General features: G+C 47.7%; 1 protein-coding gene across 1 annotated transcript in view; it reads left to right on the plus strand.

Moving 5' to 3' along the window:
- Positions 1 to 623: 623 nt before the first annotated feature.
- The window catches only part of Ppm1f (protein phosphatase, Mg2+/Mn2+ dependent 1F), a 30,226-nt gene continuing 17,492 nt past the window's right edge, over positions 624 to 13,357 (plus strand). The window contains exons 1-2 of the mRNA XM_031363234.1: positions 624 to 780; positions 7,541 to 7,809. Coding sequence (XP_031219094.1) covers positions 7,607 to 7,809 — 203 coding nt within the window. The 5' untranslated portion in view covers positions 624 to 780; positions 7,541 to 7,606. The remainder of the gene's footprint in view (positions 781 to 7,540; positions 7,810 to 13,357) is intronic.

Raw genomic sequence — 13,357 nt, forward strand, 5'->3', positions numbered from 1 at the left:
AATCAGTGAAGAGTCTCTAAGTCAATGTGATCTGATGGCGTGCGCTTGTCAGTTCTGAGACATAAACAAAACAAACAGTTGTTTTAAAAGCCAGATGAGAACCTGGAGCCAACCTTGTCTTTAAGACTGCCTTTGCTACCCAGTATACTAAGGATGTGTTTCATTTCCTGTTTTATAGCCTCGGGGCTCAAGCTGCTTAACGAATTCTCAGTGGCTAGGCAGTCCTGCTAAGCACAAAGGGCCTGGGACCCTGACCACAAGGAGCCTGGGGCCTGTGGTTAAGTGGACAGGACCACAGTGAAACTTGAAGGGGTACTCTCCACACTGTGTGTACACAGTCAGTGTACACGTTCATTGGTATAAAGTGAGTATAATGTTATACATTAAAATGTTTTCTAAAGGGTTTTATTTCCTTTGAATTCCAAAGACAATCCCATGACCCTCTAAAAATAAACACATGACCCAGCGGGAACACACCTTTTGTCTCTGATGGGTGGCCAGTCCTGGGCAGTATGGAGCCATCCCTGCCCTGCGACTGATCACCACACACGTTGTGAAGCAAGGACTGCTTTCTGCCTAGTCAAGGCTGGAGAAGTATAGAAGTGAAGACGAGTGGGGCTCTTGTCTTCCCCGAAACAAGAGAGCAGAGGGACCGCCAGGTGGCAGCAGAGGCGCGCCCGAGGCCCGACTGCGCTTGCGCAGAGCCTGCGGCGCCTAGGACGGGAAGTAGGCGGGGCTGGCCCAGAGCAGCTCATGGGGAGCACTGCGGCAGGCTGGCAGGTGAGGCCCGCGGGGTGCTAGGGATTAAGAGGGAGGGTGAGGGTGGAAGACTCGGAATTAGGGTGGGGGTCACGTGGGGGCCTGAGGTGCACGAGAGTGAAGTGTGACTGAGGACGAAATGGAGAGATGAGAAAGCACTAAGGCCAAGAAAGCACTTAAGGCTCGGGTTCCCGAGCCCATGGGACGTGGGGATAGCAGTGAGCAAAAGATCTGAGCAAGCCGCTGCAACCCTGAGGAACTTGTGGCAAAGCATAGGGAACTAAAGGCACGGAACTGGGAATCCACTGACCCGCATAGGGGTGTGACTGAACCGAGGTCCAGGAGGAGGCTGAGAGCTGTGAGGCAAAACAGTACCCAGGGGTGACAGTCCTCTGTTTTCAAGGATCTCTCCTTTTACCTTCCAGAAACATGTGGGCTAGGCCCACGGCCCTACCCTCAGCCTTACCAGTGAAGACTGGGTCTGGGACCACGTTTTCAACCCGAACGCCCAGCCCAGTGGCATCTCTGAGTGTATTTAAAGCTAGTGTTTTAGTTAACACCTGGTTTGGAGGCGCAGACTGAAGCCGTTTGGCTAGATTGCGGTAGAGCCTCGGTCCTGAGAGCATGGAGCTTCACCATTACAGCTATGTGGTCTCAGGCCAGCCCCTAAGCTCACCCTATGAGAAAAGGGATTGTAGGGATTTCTGCAGAGACTAACATCTAGTGAGGCCCAGTGGAAGGCAGTGGTCTGCTCACCAAGGCCTTCTATTTCGAGGACCCTTGATTAACAGATGTGTTCACAATGTGCCCTGGGACAGCTCTATGAACTGTTCCTGAGGAACTGAACAAGAGCCAGTCTCTACCTCATGCTCTCTATGCTCATATCCCTCCCATAGGCAGCAAACAGGGATGGAAGTGGCCAAGTCACTGGGCACCAGAGTTCTCAGCTGGGTTTTCTGCTTTGGTGAGAGCTCATATTTGCGACCTTAGAGTAACACTTTATTCCTAGCACCTGGTTTTTTTTGTTTGTTTGTTTGTTTTTTCCAACTGCAGTATGACCTGATGGCATGTTTTCTGCACAGGTCTAAGACATAAACAAAACAACTGTTCTAATAACCATTAACCTCCCACAACAGATTAATTTGCAGAATTCCTCTATGATGTCACCTGAAGCCAGCCTTGTCTTGAAGACTGTCTTTGCTCCCAGTGTACTAAGGAAGAGTTTTCATTTCCTGTGTGATAGCCCCAGGCCTCAGGCTACTTACCTCAGTCCAGTGGCCATGCAGTCCTGCCTAGCACAAAGGGCCAGAACGCTGACCTCATGGAGCTTAGGATCCCTTGAAAACATACTAAGCCTTTCAGAAGAAAAATGGCTGCACAATAATATGGCTGTGCTTGAGCCACAGAACAGTTCGTGGAAGATGGTTAAAATGGGGAGTAGACATGGCTATGGTGGGATCCATGTTCAGCATGCACAGGGCCCATAGGTTGAATTTCCAGCGCCAGTAGAAAGAAAAATATTCTCTTTTTTTTTTTTTTTTTTTTGTTTAGTTTTTCGAGACAGGGTTTCTCTATGTAGCCCTGGCTATCCTGGAACTCACTCTGTAGACCAGGCTGGCCTCGAACTCAGAAATCCACCTGTCTCTGCCTCCCAAGTGCTGGGATTAAAGGCATGCGCCACCACCGCCCAACTGAAAAATATTCTTAAATTGGGTTTTGGCATTTTTGTTTTGTTTTGTTTTCTTTGAGACAAGGTCTCGTGTAGCCCAGGCTGGCCTCCACCTCATAGCTGAGATTGAACTTGTAATCCATCTCCATTTGACTCTATCTCCCAAGCACTGGGACTGCAGGTGTTCACCACCATGTTCAGTTTTATAGAGGAACCTAGGGCCTCTGCCTTCAAGGCAAGTATCTACCGACTGAGCTACCCTCCCAAGCCCCGCTCCACACCCTTTGGGTTTTGTTTGGGGGAGGGTGTTTTTAGTTTTTGTTTGGTTTGGTTTGGTTTGGGTCTTTTGAGACAAGGTTTTACTCAGTAGCGCAGGCTGGCACCAAACTGATGTCAAGTCTCCTTCAGTTTCCCAAGTGGTAGGATAATAGGCATGAACCACCATGCCAGGCTAAGGTGATAGTTTTTAATGTATATTTTGCTATAATATTTATAATAAGCATAAATATAAATAAAATCTTTTCCATGTTTAGAGTAAAAGATTGGTTGGTTAAGATCTTTTGATTAAGAAGGATTTACACCAGACTATTCCTAGCAGCTAGTTACAAATAGAGAAATAAGAGTTCTGGGGGGAGGAGGGATTGGGATAAAGCTCTATTGGTAAGACTGCTTCCCTCGAATGCGTGATCAATCCCAGCATCACATACACCAGATGTCAGTGCACACCTGTGATCCCAATACTGGCAAGAAGGAGACACAAAGATCATAAGTTCAGAGCCTGAGGAACAACTGCTAGCTCATATGTATAGAGAGGCACAAGTCCCAGAACCAGGAGGAACCAGCCAAGTGTCCATTTGGCCAAACCAATCAAGGCAATGCAGCCATGCTTAGTGACTTGCACACACTCATGCACACATCCCTCTCTTTCTGAGTCCTTTGCAACTGTGGGTTCTGTTGCAATCAAACAGCTCCTCTCACCCAGGCCCAACAACTCTGCCCACCCCTGCTTCTCCCAGACTCCTTTGTCCAGCTGACTACCAGCCAGCTAGCTACCAATCTCCCATCCAGCCATCCTAGTAGGGCCACACCCTTCACCAGTTCTTTCTGCTACCATCAGATCCTTTTTCTCCGGGTTATGAGCTTCAGAGCAGGGTTGTTTTGTTCCCTTAGAAAGGCATGCATCAGATGTAGAAGCTTATTGGAGAAAAGGTAAATGAGAAAGAATATTAGTCTTTTCCTTTGCCTCAGCTAGACCCCAAAGAAGGAACACTGTGACCTGCCTGGCTCTCCCCTTGTGACCCAAGCCACACAATGTGACATGAGTCTGAGTGGCTGCAGCAGACAGAATTTCTCTGAGTACACTGCCTTTCTAGTGCAAGTAGTCAGCCCACCCAGGCCCTGTAGGCCAGCAGACACAAGGAGAGCTTTGCACAAGAGCATGAGCATGGTGTTGTGCTGTGCTTGGCACCCAGGCCCACTCACCATGCATGGTGCAGATGGCCTTGGGGCCCATAACAGGCCCTGAGCCTGGAGCATAGGCACAGGGCAGTAAGAGTAGTATAGCCAGGTACATTCAAGGTTTTCTAGTGCTGCACTGCAAAGATGAGTCCAGCCTCCAAGGAAGACAGGTAGACTGTGGGGAAGGGATCCAGACCCAGGAAGCAGCCCAAGGGCGAAGGTTAGGAAGAGGCACCTGCCTTCTAAAACATCTAGCAGAGATAGTACCAGGTAGGGTGATGTTGTGGGCAAGGTTTTGCTAGTTAGGGCTGTCTGTGTACTCCGGGGTGAGCGTGCTGTCCTCTTGCTGTGGTCTCAGTCATAACTTCACGTTAGCCCGTTTAGCACTGCTGGAGGTTTTGGTACCTCTAGGGACTGTAGAACTACATGGTACAAATATCCAAATTCTTGTCAGTTGCCTGGGAACAGCTTCCCAGTATTCACACTTCTGGTCCTGCATACCAAGGGTAGGGTACAATGTGACAGTTGGCCTGGTCCTCTCAGTAATTAATGCCACCTCTGACTCTTGCTCTGCAGCTCTGCCTGTGTTCAAACTCTTCAGCCCCTGGCCCAGGGCTCACTCTCTTCTTTTCTATCTACCTTTGGGTAGACTGCATCTGCCTGATTCCCATCCTGCTCTTTCCTTCTTTGCTTTAATTACACTCTTTCTATTTATCTCTTTGATCTTTGTAACCCAGGCTATACTTTATTAACTTGCAATTAAATGCGAGTGTAGACAATGAATTTTATCTCCAGCAACATTCAATAGGAAATACCATATTTATATTTTTGTTTGTTTATTTACAAAACTGCTTTGGGTATGGCCCAGAGAAGTAAAAAACACTGGGAAAAGGTAACCCCTTCACCTCCAAGAGTGGCCCAGAGGGAGAGAGGCTACCTGAAGGAAAGGACTGGCTGCAGAGTCAAGACGAAGGGAAGTACTAAGACTGTGAGCACTAGAGGAGAGGAGACTGTGGTGGGACTGACTACACACACACACAAAGGACGGGAAGGTTGAATGTGAGGCTGTCTGAGGTCCTTCCTCTCATTCGCCTCTTCCTGCTTCTGCTGTCTGATCTCCAATTCCCTCTGTTTGAAAGAGCAGCAGAAAACCTGTCACCTCTCAGTCCCTTAAACTGAGCTGTGCCTTATCACCCTGCTTGATGAGCTCAGGTTGGCTACTGTAGACCCCACCTCTGTCGCATCCTTCACTCTGTCCAGTGTTGGCGTCTGTGTGTTTTTGACACGGGTCTCTGTCTGTAGCTGGGTCTAACTTGGCAATAGCTATGGAGACCAGAGTGGCCTCAAACTTGCGGCAACCCTCTTGCCTCTGCTTCCTGCTGGGATTATAGGCAGATGCCAGCATCAGCCTATGGCTTCTTTGTGTGTATCTTTGTAAAACAAATTAGCTTTTGATCCCAGCCTTTGAAAGAGAGGTGTTACGTGTTTTGTTTGCTTATCAACTTGCATCAATTACTTTTCTTGTTATAAAAAAGCATTTGACAAAACAGCAATGGTGGCCCACGACTTTAATCACAACACTTGGGATGCAAAAGCTGGTGGATTTCTGTGAGTTCCAGACCACTCTGGTCTACAGCGAGAGTTTCAGGACAGCCAGGGCTACACAGAGAAAGCCTATCTCAAAAAACAAAACATAACCAAAGCAATTTAAGGGAAGAAGGGTTTATTTTGGGTTTTGGTTTCAATGACTATAGGCCATGATCTCAATATAATCTTGGGAAGGGAACTGGTCATATTGCATCCATAGTCAGGAAACCTGAAATGGATGCTGGGCTCAGCATTATTTAGTATGGGGCCCCAGCTGACAGGATGGTGCCACCCACAGTTGACCTTCCCACTTCAGTTAATGTAACCCAGAGAATCTCTCACAGGCATGGCTTGTCCCTTCAGTAATTGTAGGGCCTGTCAAGTTGACAGTATTCGTGTCGCACCATGCCTTTCCTCTTATACCCTGAATACTACTGTGTAATGTGATACTGGAACCCTTCCCTCATCCACTTCTTTTGGTGTTTTGCTTAGTTTTGTGTTATTTGAAACAGAGTCTCATGTGTTCCAGGTTGGCCCATAACTCTGTATGTAGCCCAGGATGGTCTTGAAGTTCTGATCCTCATGCCCCTACCTCTCATGTGCAGGATCACAGGTGTACACTACCATACCCGGTTTATAGGGTGCTGAACCCGGGGCTTTGTGCTTACCAAGCAAGCAGTCTGCCGACCGAGAGGCATCTCCATCCCCTTTGACTTCTACTCTTTATTTCACTTGTTAGAAGTTAGTGACCATAAGTGACAGTAGTCTTTGCTACAGCATGCTCTTTGAGCTCCCATTAGTTCTTCAGGATTTCCTCATCTGTCTGTCTCACATCTCAGCCCCTGCTTCGGGCACTTTGGAAGCACCATCCGTGGTTGTTCTAAGGCTGATGGTCCTAAAAGTCTCACCTTTCTTTCTTCCTGGTTCATTTGGTAGTTAGAATCTGAAAGGCCTGGTTCATTGGTAGTTAGAATCTGAAAGGCCTCCAGAGGGAGTTGGACTCCGAAGCTGCTCTCCAGGTTCTCCTGCCTAGAACTTGAGGTACTCAGAATCTTATATCCATTTTATCACCTTAAAGAGTGCCATTTGTTTCCTCTGATGGTAAGCATACTGGGCTCTTTCCTAATGGAAGTCCCTGAGCCAGGATATTAAGTAGAGCCCTCAGAGGTGCCACATCCTTATAGGGCTAAAGTGAGTGAACAGCCACACGAGGCTTGGACTACCCATGCCAAGACGCACCAGCTTCAGACAGGCTTGTGTGAGGAGATACTGGCAGGAAGGTTGTCTGCCCAAGTGTAGTGGGAAGTGGAGCTTTACTCCAACACCAGAGAGAGCAAGGGGAGAGAGAGATCAAAGCACATCACAGGAGGTCTTAAACGAAAGGCAGAAAGGGCTGATGTGTGACTCTAGTACTGTCAGGCTTGCCTTGCATGCATGAGACCCTGGGCTCAGTTTCTAATACCACACCTGGGGAGCCCTTCTTGCTCCTAATTTGCTTTGTCTCCCAAATAACTCTACACTGATGGCCCCTGTGTATTGGCTCTTCTTTTTTCTACCATCTCTATAGCCTGGAGATATAGATATAAACATGTATGCACACATGTATGTATGTATGTATGTATGTATGTATGTATGTATGTATGTATACACACAAACGCACACCTCTTTCTACCAGCTAGTCAGCTATTGGTAATCTGGTTAAATCCTGTTACCTACCTTCATGACCAGGTCCTGATGTCCCTGTCCCGCTTGTCTCTGGTCATACCCGCCACTCTGCAGGAAACATGCATTCCCTCTGTCACTTCTATGAGATGTCTTCATGGCCCGCTTCTGATACCACTCCTGAGGCTATTCCCTGGGCATGCATGTTTCTCCACTTGAACCCATGTCTGTTTCTAAATGGGATTACCACTCCATTAAGTGTGTTCTCAGAACTGTGAGGCCCAAGGCTTGTTGAGGTACCTGCCTCATTTTGCTGGTTAAAGAGACAAACAAGGCAGGATATGTGTACTTCACGTCATACAGCTGTCATCCTGTGATATTGCTAATTCTGACATCTCTCCTCAGAGTGAAGACTTGACTAGAGACCATCTTACCCCAGCCTAGCTGCAAACGCCCCGGAATGCACTGGGCATGGCCTCTGGAGCCCCACAGAACAGCAGCCAGATGGCCTGTAACAGTGAGATTCCAGGCTTCCTGGATGCACTCCTCCAAGACTTCCCAGCCCCACTGAGCCTGGAGAGCCCTTTGCCATGGAAGGTCCCAGGGACGGTCCTGAGCCAGGAAGAGGTGGAGGCTGAGCTGACCGAGCTGGCAATGGGCTTCCTGAGCAGCAGGTAGGCATGGGCTACCTCAAAAGAGAGGAGCTTGATGGGCATGGGCAGGAACAGGATACAGCACCGTGCATCAGGTGCTGACCTTGAGCCTACCTAAGTCTCATGAGGGGGTCATGGTCATCGCTTATCTGTACATTCCCATAGAGCCTGAAAGTTCAGAGAGTGATAGGCCCTGTCATCCAGTGCCATCTCTTCCTAAGTAAATGCTCAGCAACACTAGACCATGCCACAGTGTCTTTCAGTTTTATAAATAGAAGGCGTTTGGGCAAGGGGTATTTTTTTCCTTTCCTTATTAGGTCAAGAACTTCCATCTCATCTAAAGGAAATACTTTATGTTCTCCACCATCTGAATGCAACATCCTATTCCTGTGCTTTGTGGCTACTACTAAATAAAATAAGGGTCCTTTGGACACTGTGGTACTAAGACAGCTGCTAAATGACTAGTGGGCAGGTGCACTGGACAGGCATGACTACTGTTCCCCATAAGACAAGCATATGGCTAGGTCTCCATCATGCTACTCGGAATCTCAGAATACTGCACAATTCTAAAGGTATTTACTTATTTCTGCAGTTGGGCTTTTTTTCTTTTACTTACTTCACTGTATGTGCATGAGTGTTTTGCCTGAGTAATGCGTACCACTTGCCTGCCTACAGCTGGTTGTAAGCCACCCTGTAGGTGCTGGGTACAGAACTTAGGTCCTCTAGAAAAACAGCAAGTGCTCTTAACCACTGAGCTATCTACCTAGCTCATACAGTTTCAATGAAGTGTTTCCAACCACTGTTTAAAAGTAATTGCGATAACAGAAAGTACAGCTTTGAGATAAGGATGCCCCTGTGTAGATGTCCTGTGGCGATGGAACAAAGTATTGCCGTCTGGGCAGCTGAAACACAAGTTTATCCTTTGACAGGTCTAAGGGCCAGAAATCCAAAATCACGATATGAATGAGGCCACGGGGGCTGGTGTTCTAGGCCTGTCTCTGGTGGTGACTGCTTAGTGTTGCTTGGCTTACCAACTCACATCTCTGGTGAGTCTTCTCCTGTCTGTTCAGCCTCACTTCTTTTTAAATTTACTTTGTATGGGTATACACAGCATTCACACAGAGACCGGAGGAGAATCTTGGGTGTTAGTTCACCTTTTGTTTAAAATTGTCCCCCATTAGCCTGTGGACCTTCACCATATAAGCCAAGCTAGTTGGCCCTTGAGTTTCTAGGGCTACCCATGTCGCTGCCTCCCATCTCACCATCATTGGGATTGCAGATATGCACCCTTGCACTCAGATTTTTACATGGCTTCTGGGGATCAAAACTCATGTCTTCATGCTCGGAGGGGGAGTGGGGGGGGAGTGATTTTCTGGTTGAGCTATTTTTTTTTTCTTTTTGATCTCCTTCCTTGAAGGATCCTAGTCATAATAGATAGGGGCTAGGGCCACCCTTCCACAGAGTTATGCTTTACTGTAACTGCATTTATAAAAACTGCTGTTCCAAATCAGTCACATTCTGGAACTGGCTCTCCTTTTGTTGAGGGGTACACAGTTGAGCCCAGTCTAGTTGCTTAGCTGGAAGTCCCGTTTCTGCCCGTTTTGTGGGCATAGGTAAGTGGGATAGGAGACTGCCTTCATAGTCTGGACAAGGCCAGGCCACATGACTCTCCAAGTCCCAGCAATCCAATGGCAGCTGACACTATCTCTATCTCAGATGAAAGGTGCCCAGGCAGAGAAGTGCTGGTCCAACCAGGCATTCTGCACACTGTGCGAAAGAAGAAAAGCGGGTATGTGAGGGGCTGCAGGCTCTCTCCTAGACTGACCCTTTGCAGGAGAGATGTCCTGGGCCTTGTGGCTCATTTTTTATCCAGTCTACAAGTTTTGTGCCATGAAAGTCAGTAGAGGACAGATCTGTCTCTGATCTCTGCCCCCTCCATTCAAACTGCTGTTAGTCAAAGGGGTAGGGGTAGCTCGTGGAAGCCAGAGGGCTTTCAGGCTTTCGGGCTTTCGGGTTCATCTGTACAAACCTGGCCATTCATTCACTAAAGGAATAAGCCTGTGATTCTTAGTCTCAGCATTCTTCATGACTCTTCTGCAGATACCCCACAGCTAGAACCACACCAGTCCCAGCATGTTACCCCAGTGTCACCTGAGTGTGTGCTTTCTTTGCCCCCTTGGTGTCTGTCAACTCCATCTCTCACCCAGCAGCAGTTGCTAGGATCCTAACACAGTAAACAACTCACAGGCAGTCTGCCTCAGAGCCACATCTACCCTGGACCCCACAGGCCAGGAGCACTGCTCTGTGACCCCACAGCCCAGGAGCACTGCTCTGTGACCCCACAGCCCAGGAGCACTGCTCTGTGATAGTGTTTGGAGACAGGTGGTATAAAGTAACTCTCAGAGCCACATCTACCCTGGACCCCACAGCCCAGGAGCACTGCTCTGTGATAGTGTTTGGAGACAGGTGGTATAAAGTAACTTGTCCTCAGGGTGGTCAGAAGCCTTGAGTACAGGAAGTGAGGGGAAGGCTCCTAAATTCTGCCTTCCTAAGAGGAGACAGAAGAGGAGAAAGCAGCCACTGGATCTAACACATCTGTGACAAGGGGCATCGCTACCTGCAGAGCTCAGGAGTGTCCAGAAAGAAAACCAAGCCCAGAAGGGCTGAAATGGGAGGGAAAAGACTGACAAAGAAAAGGGACCTGCTGGAATGGCAAGGACACATGGCCTAGGCTTGGAATAAGTCCCTAAAGCCTGGGCATTGCAGGGCTTCTAAGCTATGGCATAGGTTCCCAGGTATAGGCGGTACAGAGGAAGGACTTTCTGGGGAGACCTGTATGGAAGGAGCTGGTGTTACTTTACAGCAGTGAAATGGAGGGGTGGGGGAAGAGGAGGGGTAAGGCATTGACAGCTGATAGCAAAGCAGATAGCCTGCCCAGAGCTGGGCTGAGCAGGTGTGATGTCTACTCACAAGGATGAGGGTGGAATGCTGAGCTCCAGGTCCATGGAGTTGCATGTGATAAAGGAAGGACCAGGACTCATTTGAGGTACACATGCATGGTCAGTGATGGGCAACCAGCTGTCTTCCAGACAGCAGGACTGGGCACACATGAGCTCACAGAGACTGTGGTGGCATACACAGGGTCTACACAGGTTCAAGCCAGACAAGGTCCCAGCACTGAGATGGAGAAGTGGGCACAGACTCCCATCCTAACCAAGAAGCTATCTTAATTAACAACCACTTGCAAAGGAAAAATTAGTTTTCTCTGATGGAGTCTCTCTAGGTATATAAACCACACTTAAGGGTTGACCCAGGCCCAAGTATAGATGGCCAACACGGTGGTATTTTTGAAGATTTTTTTTGTCTCATATTGCTTTGTGTGGGCATTTTTTATCTTTAGGTGTTGTTTTATTTTGTTTTTATTTGTCTGCTTGTTTTCTAAAGAGATAGGAAGAAGGCAGTGGAATTGAATGAATGAGGAGGAGGCTGGGAAGGGGAAACCATGGTCAGAATATTGTATAAAATTTGATTTTCAACTAAAAAATTTTAAAAAAAAGAGAGAATGGATGGGATGGCCCAGAACTCCAGGGACCTGCTTATGTTTATCCACTAAACAAACCATAAGTGTACAATGTACAAGCACAGCATGGTGGTACACACCTTTAATCTCAGCTCTTGGGAGGCAGAGGCAGGTGGATCTCTGAGTTCCAAGCCAGCCTAGTCTACAGTGTGAGTTCCAGAACAGCCAGGGATACACAGAGAAACCCTGTCTCAAAAAACAAAGAAACAAACAAAAAAAGACAAAAAAATTCAGTACAAGACCCAGTTTGGTGATGCACGCCTCTAATACCAGCACTTGAGAGGCAGAGGCAAAACTATCTCTTGAGTTCGAGGCCAGCTAGGTTTTCAGAGTAAATTCCAGAACAGCCAGGGCTACACAGAGAAACCCTGTCTTGGGGAGAAAATTAATATAATATTATATTGTGAATATATTTTTCAACCATCCAAATGGATTTTGTTCTAGCATTTTCTCCTATGTGTGGACATGGGAATATGTCACCATTACCTGTGGTATGAACCTCATAGATATTCTGCATCATTAGCAGCAGTTCCCAGGCATTCACATTCAGCCATGTGCACATACATGTGTACACACATATATATACTCATTGTCGTTTTGTGCCTCACAGACCCTCATGCTTTGCTCTTGTCCCCACAGTCCATCTAGAGTTGTGGGTGTAAAGGGCTTCTATTACACTGCTCCACTGGCTCTTCTTTCAGATGTTCCACTGGCGTTTCCTCTGAAACTATCTAGACCTCTCGGCTCTACACACTCTTTTTCCTTTCTTCTCCATTTATTGTGATTTCATTGGCACATCTCTAGATCCCTGAACAAAATATAAAACTTACATTGTAATTATCTAGATGTGGTTTCATCTCCTGTTATAGTGTAAGCGCCTAGCAACCCTTGAGAGCACTTTCTGGATCCAGCATTCTCTAGCCAAGTTTAGGAGCTCCACTCCCACAACCAGGATCAGGGCTGACATTCTTGGTGTGATTACAGGACTGAAGGCCTCCAGACACATCCATGGGTGGGTCCCTACAATAAGGCAGAAGAAGCCTTGTCCAGGAAGGAAATGCTGAAGGCTGGAGGCCAGGCATTGTCTGTGTCTCTGTAGGGGGAAACTGCCTCACTGTTCCCAACAGCAGCAGCAGCCAGTGGGAAAAGAGCTTAAGCATGACCTCACCTGCACAAGTGAGCAGGAACCCTTTCCCTGTCCCTAAACGGAAAACCCAGTGCCTGGCAGGAAATGCTGCAAAGTGGGGAATTTATTCTTGGCTTACAATGTACTCTTCTTTATCTGGGACTGGGGATATGGCAAGAGTGTGCTAGAGATATAACCCTGGGCATCTCAGCAAGTGCTTTACCACTGAACTGCACCCCATTTCAGCTGGTTGTTTTCAAAGCCTCTTCCAGAGGCCTCCCTCTAAGTCACTCTCTCTTTTGAAAAAGTTCCGCTGATTGTACAGTTCCACAGACTGTCAGTAGCAGAACCTATAATCTCAACTACTGAAGAGGTTGATGCCAGAGGATTGAAGGCTCTGGCCTGCCTGGAATCCAGGGTAAATGGAAGGCCAGCCTGAGTGGCTCAAAAAGTAAAAAGAAAGCTGAGACAGTGACAGACTTGCCTGCAGGAGTCTCTGTGGTCAGTTCCCAGTTCTCTAAAACCAAAGGCCATCAGTAGATAGTCAGTCCCCTTAGGATCTGACACATCAGCCAGGCTCTTAGAAGGTCATTGTTCTTATTAAAGCTGAAGTGTTAGCCTAGCATGGTGATGTGTGACTGTAACCCTTAGCACTCTGCCTAAATAGGCAGAGGTAGGAAAATAAGAGTTCAGGGTCAGCTTTGGCTACATAGCAAGCTTGAGGCCAGCCTGGGTAACAAGAGACACTGTGGGGTTTTTTGGGTTTTTGTGTGCATATGTGTGTTTTGGTTTTTGGAGACAGAGTTTCTCTGTGTTGCCCTGGCTGTCCTGGAACTCACTCTGTAGACCAGGCTGGCCTCGAA

Source organism: Mastomys coucha, unplaced genomic scaffold (genome assembly GCF_008632895.1).
Source record: "Mastomys coucha isolate ucsf_1 unplaced genomic scaffold, UCSF_Mcou_1 pScaffold12, whole genome shotgun sequence".
Taxonomy (NCBI): Eukaryota; Metazoa; Chordata; class Mammalia; order Rodentia; family Muridae; genus Mastomys; species Mastomys coucha.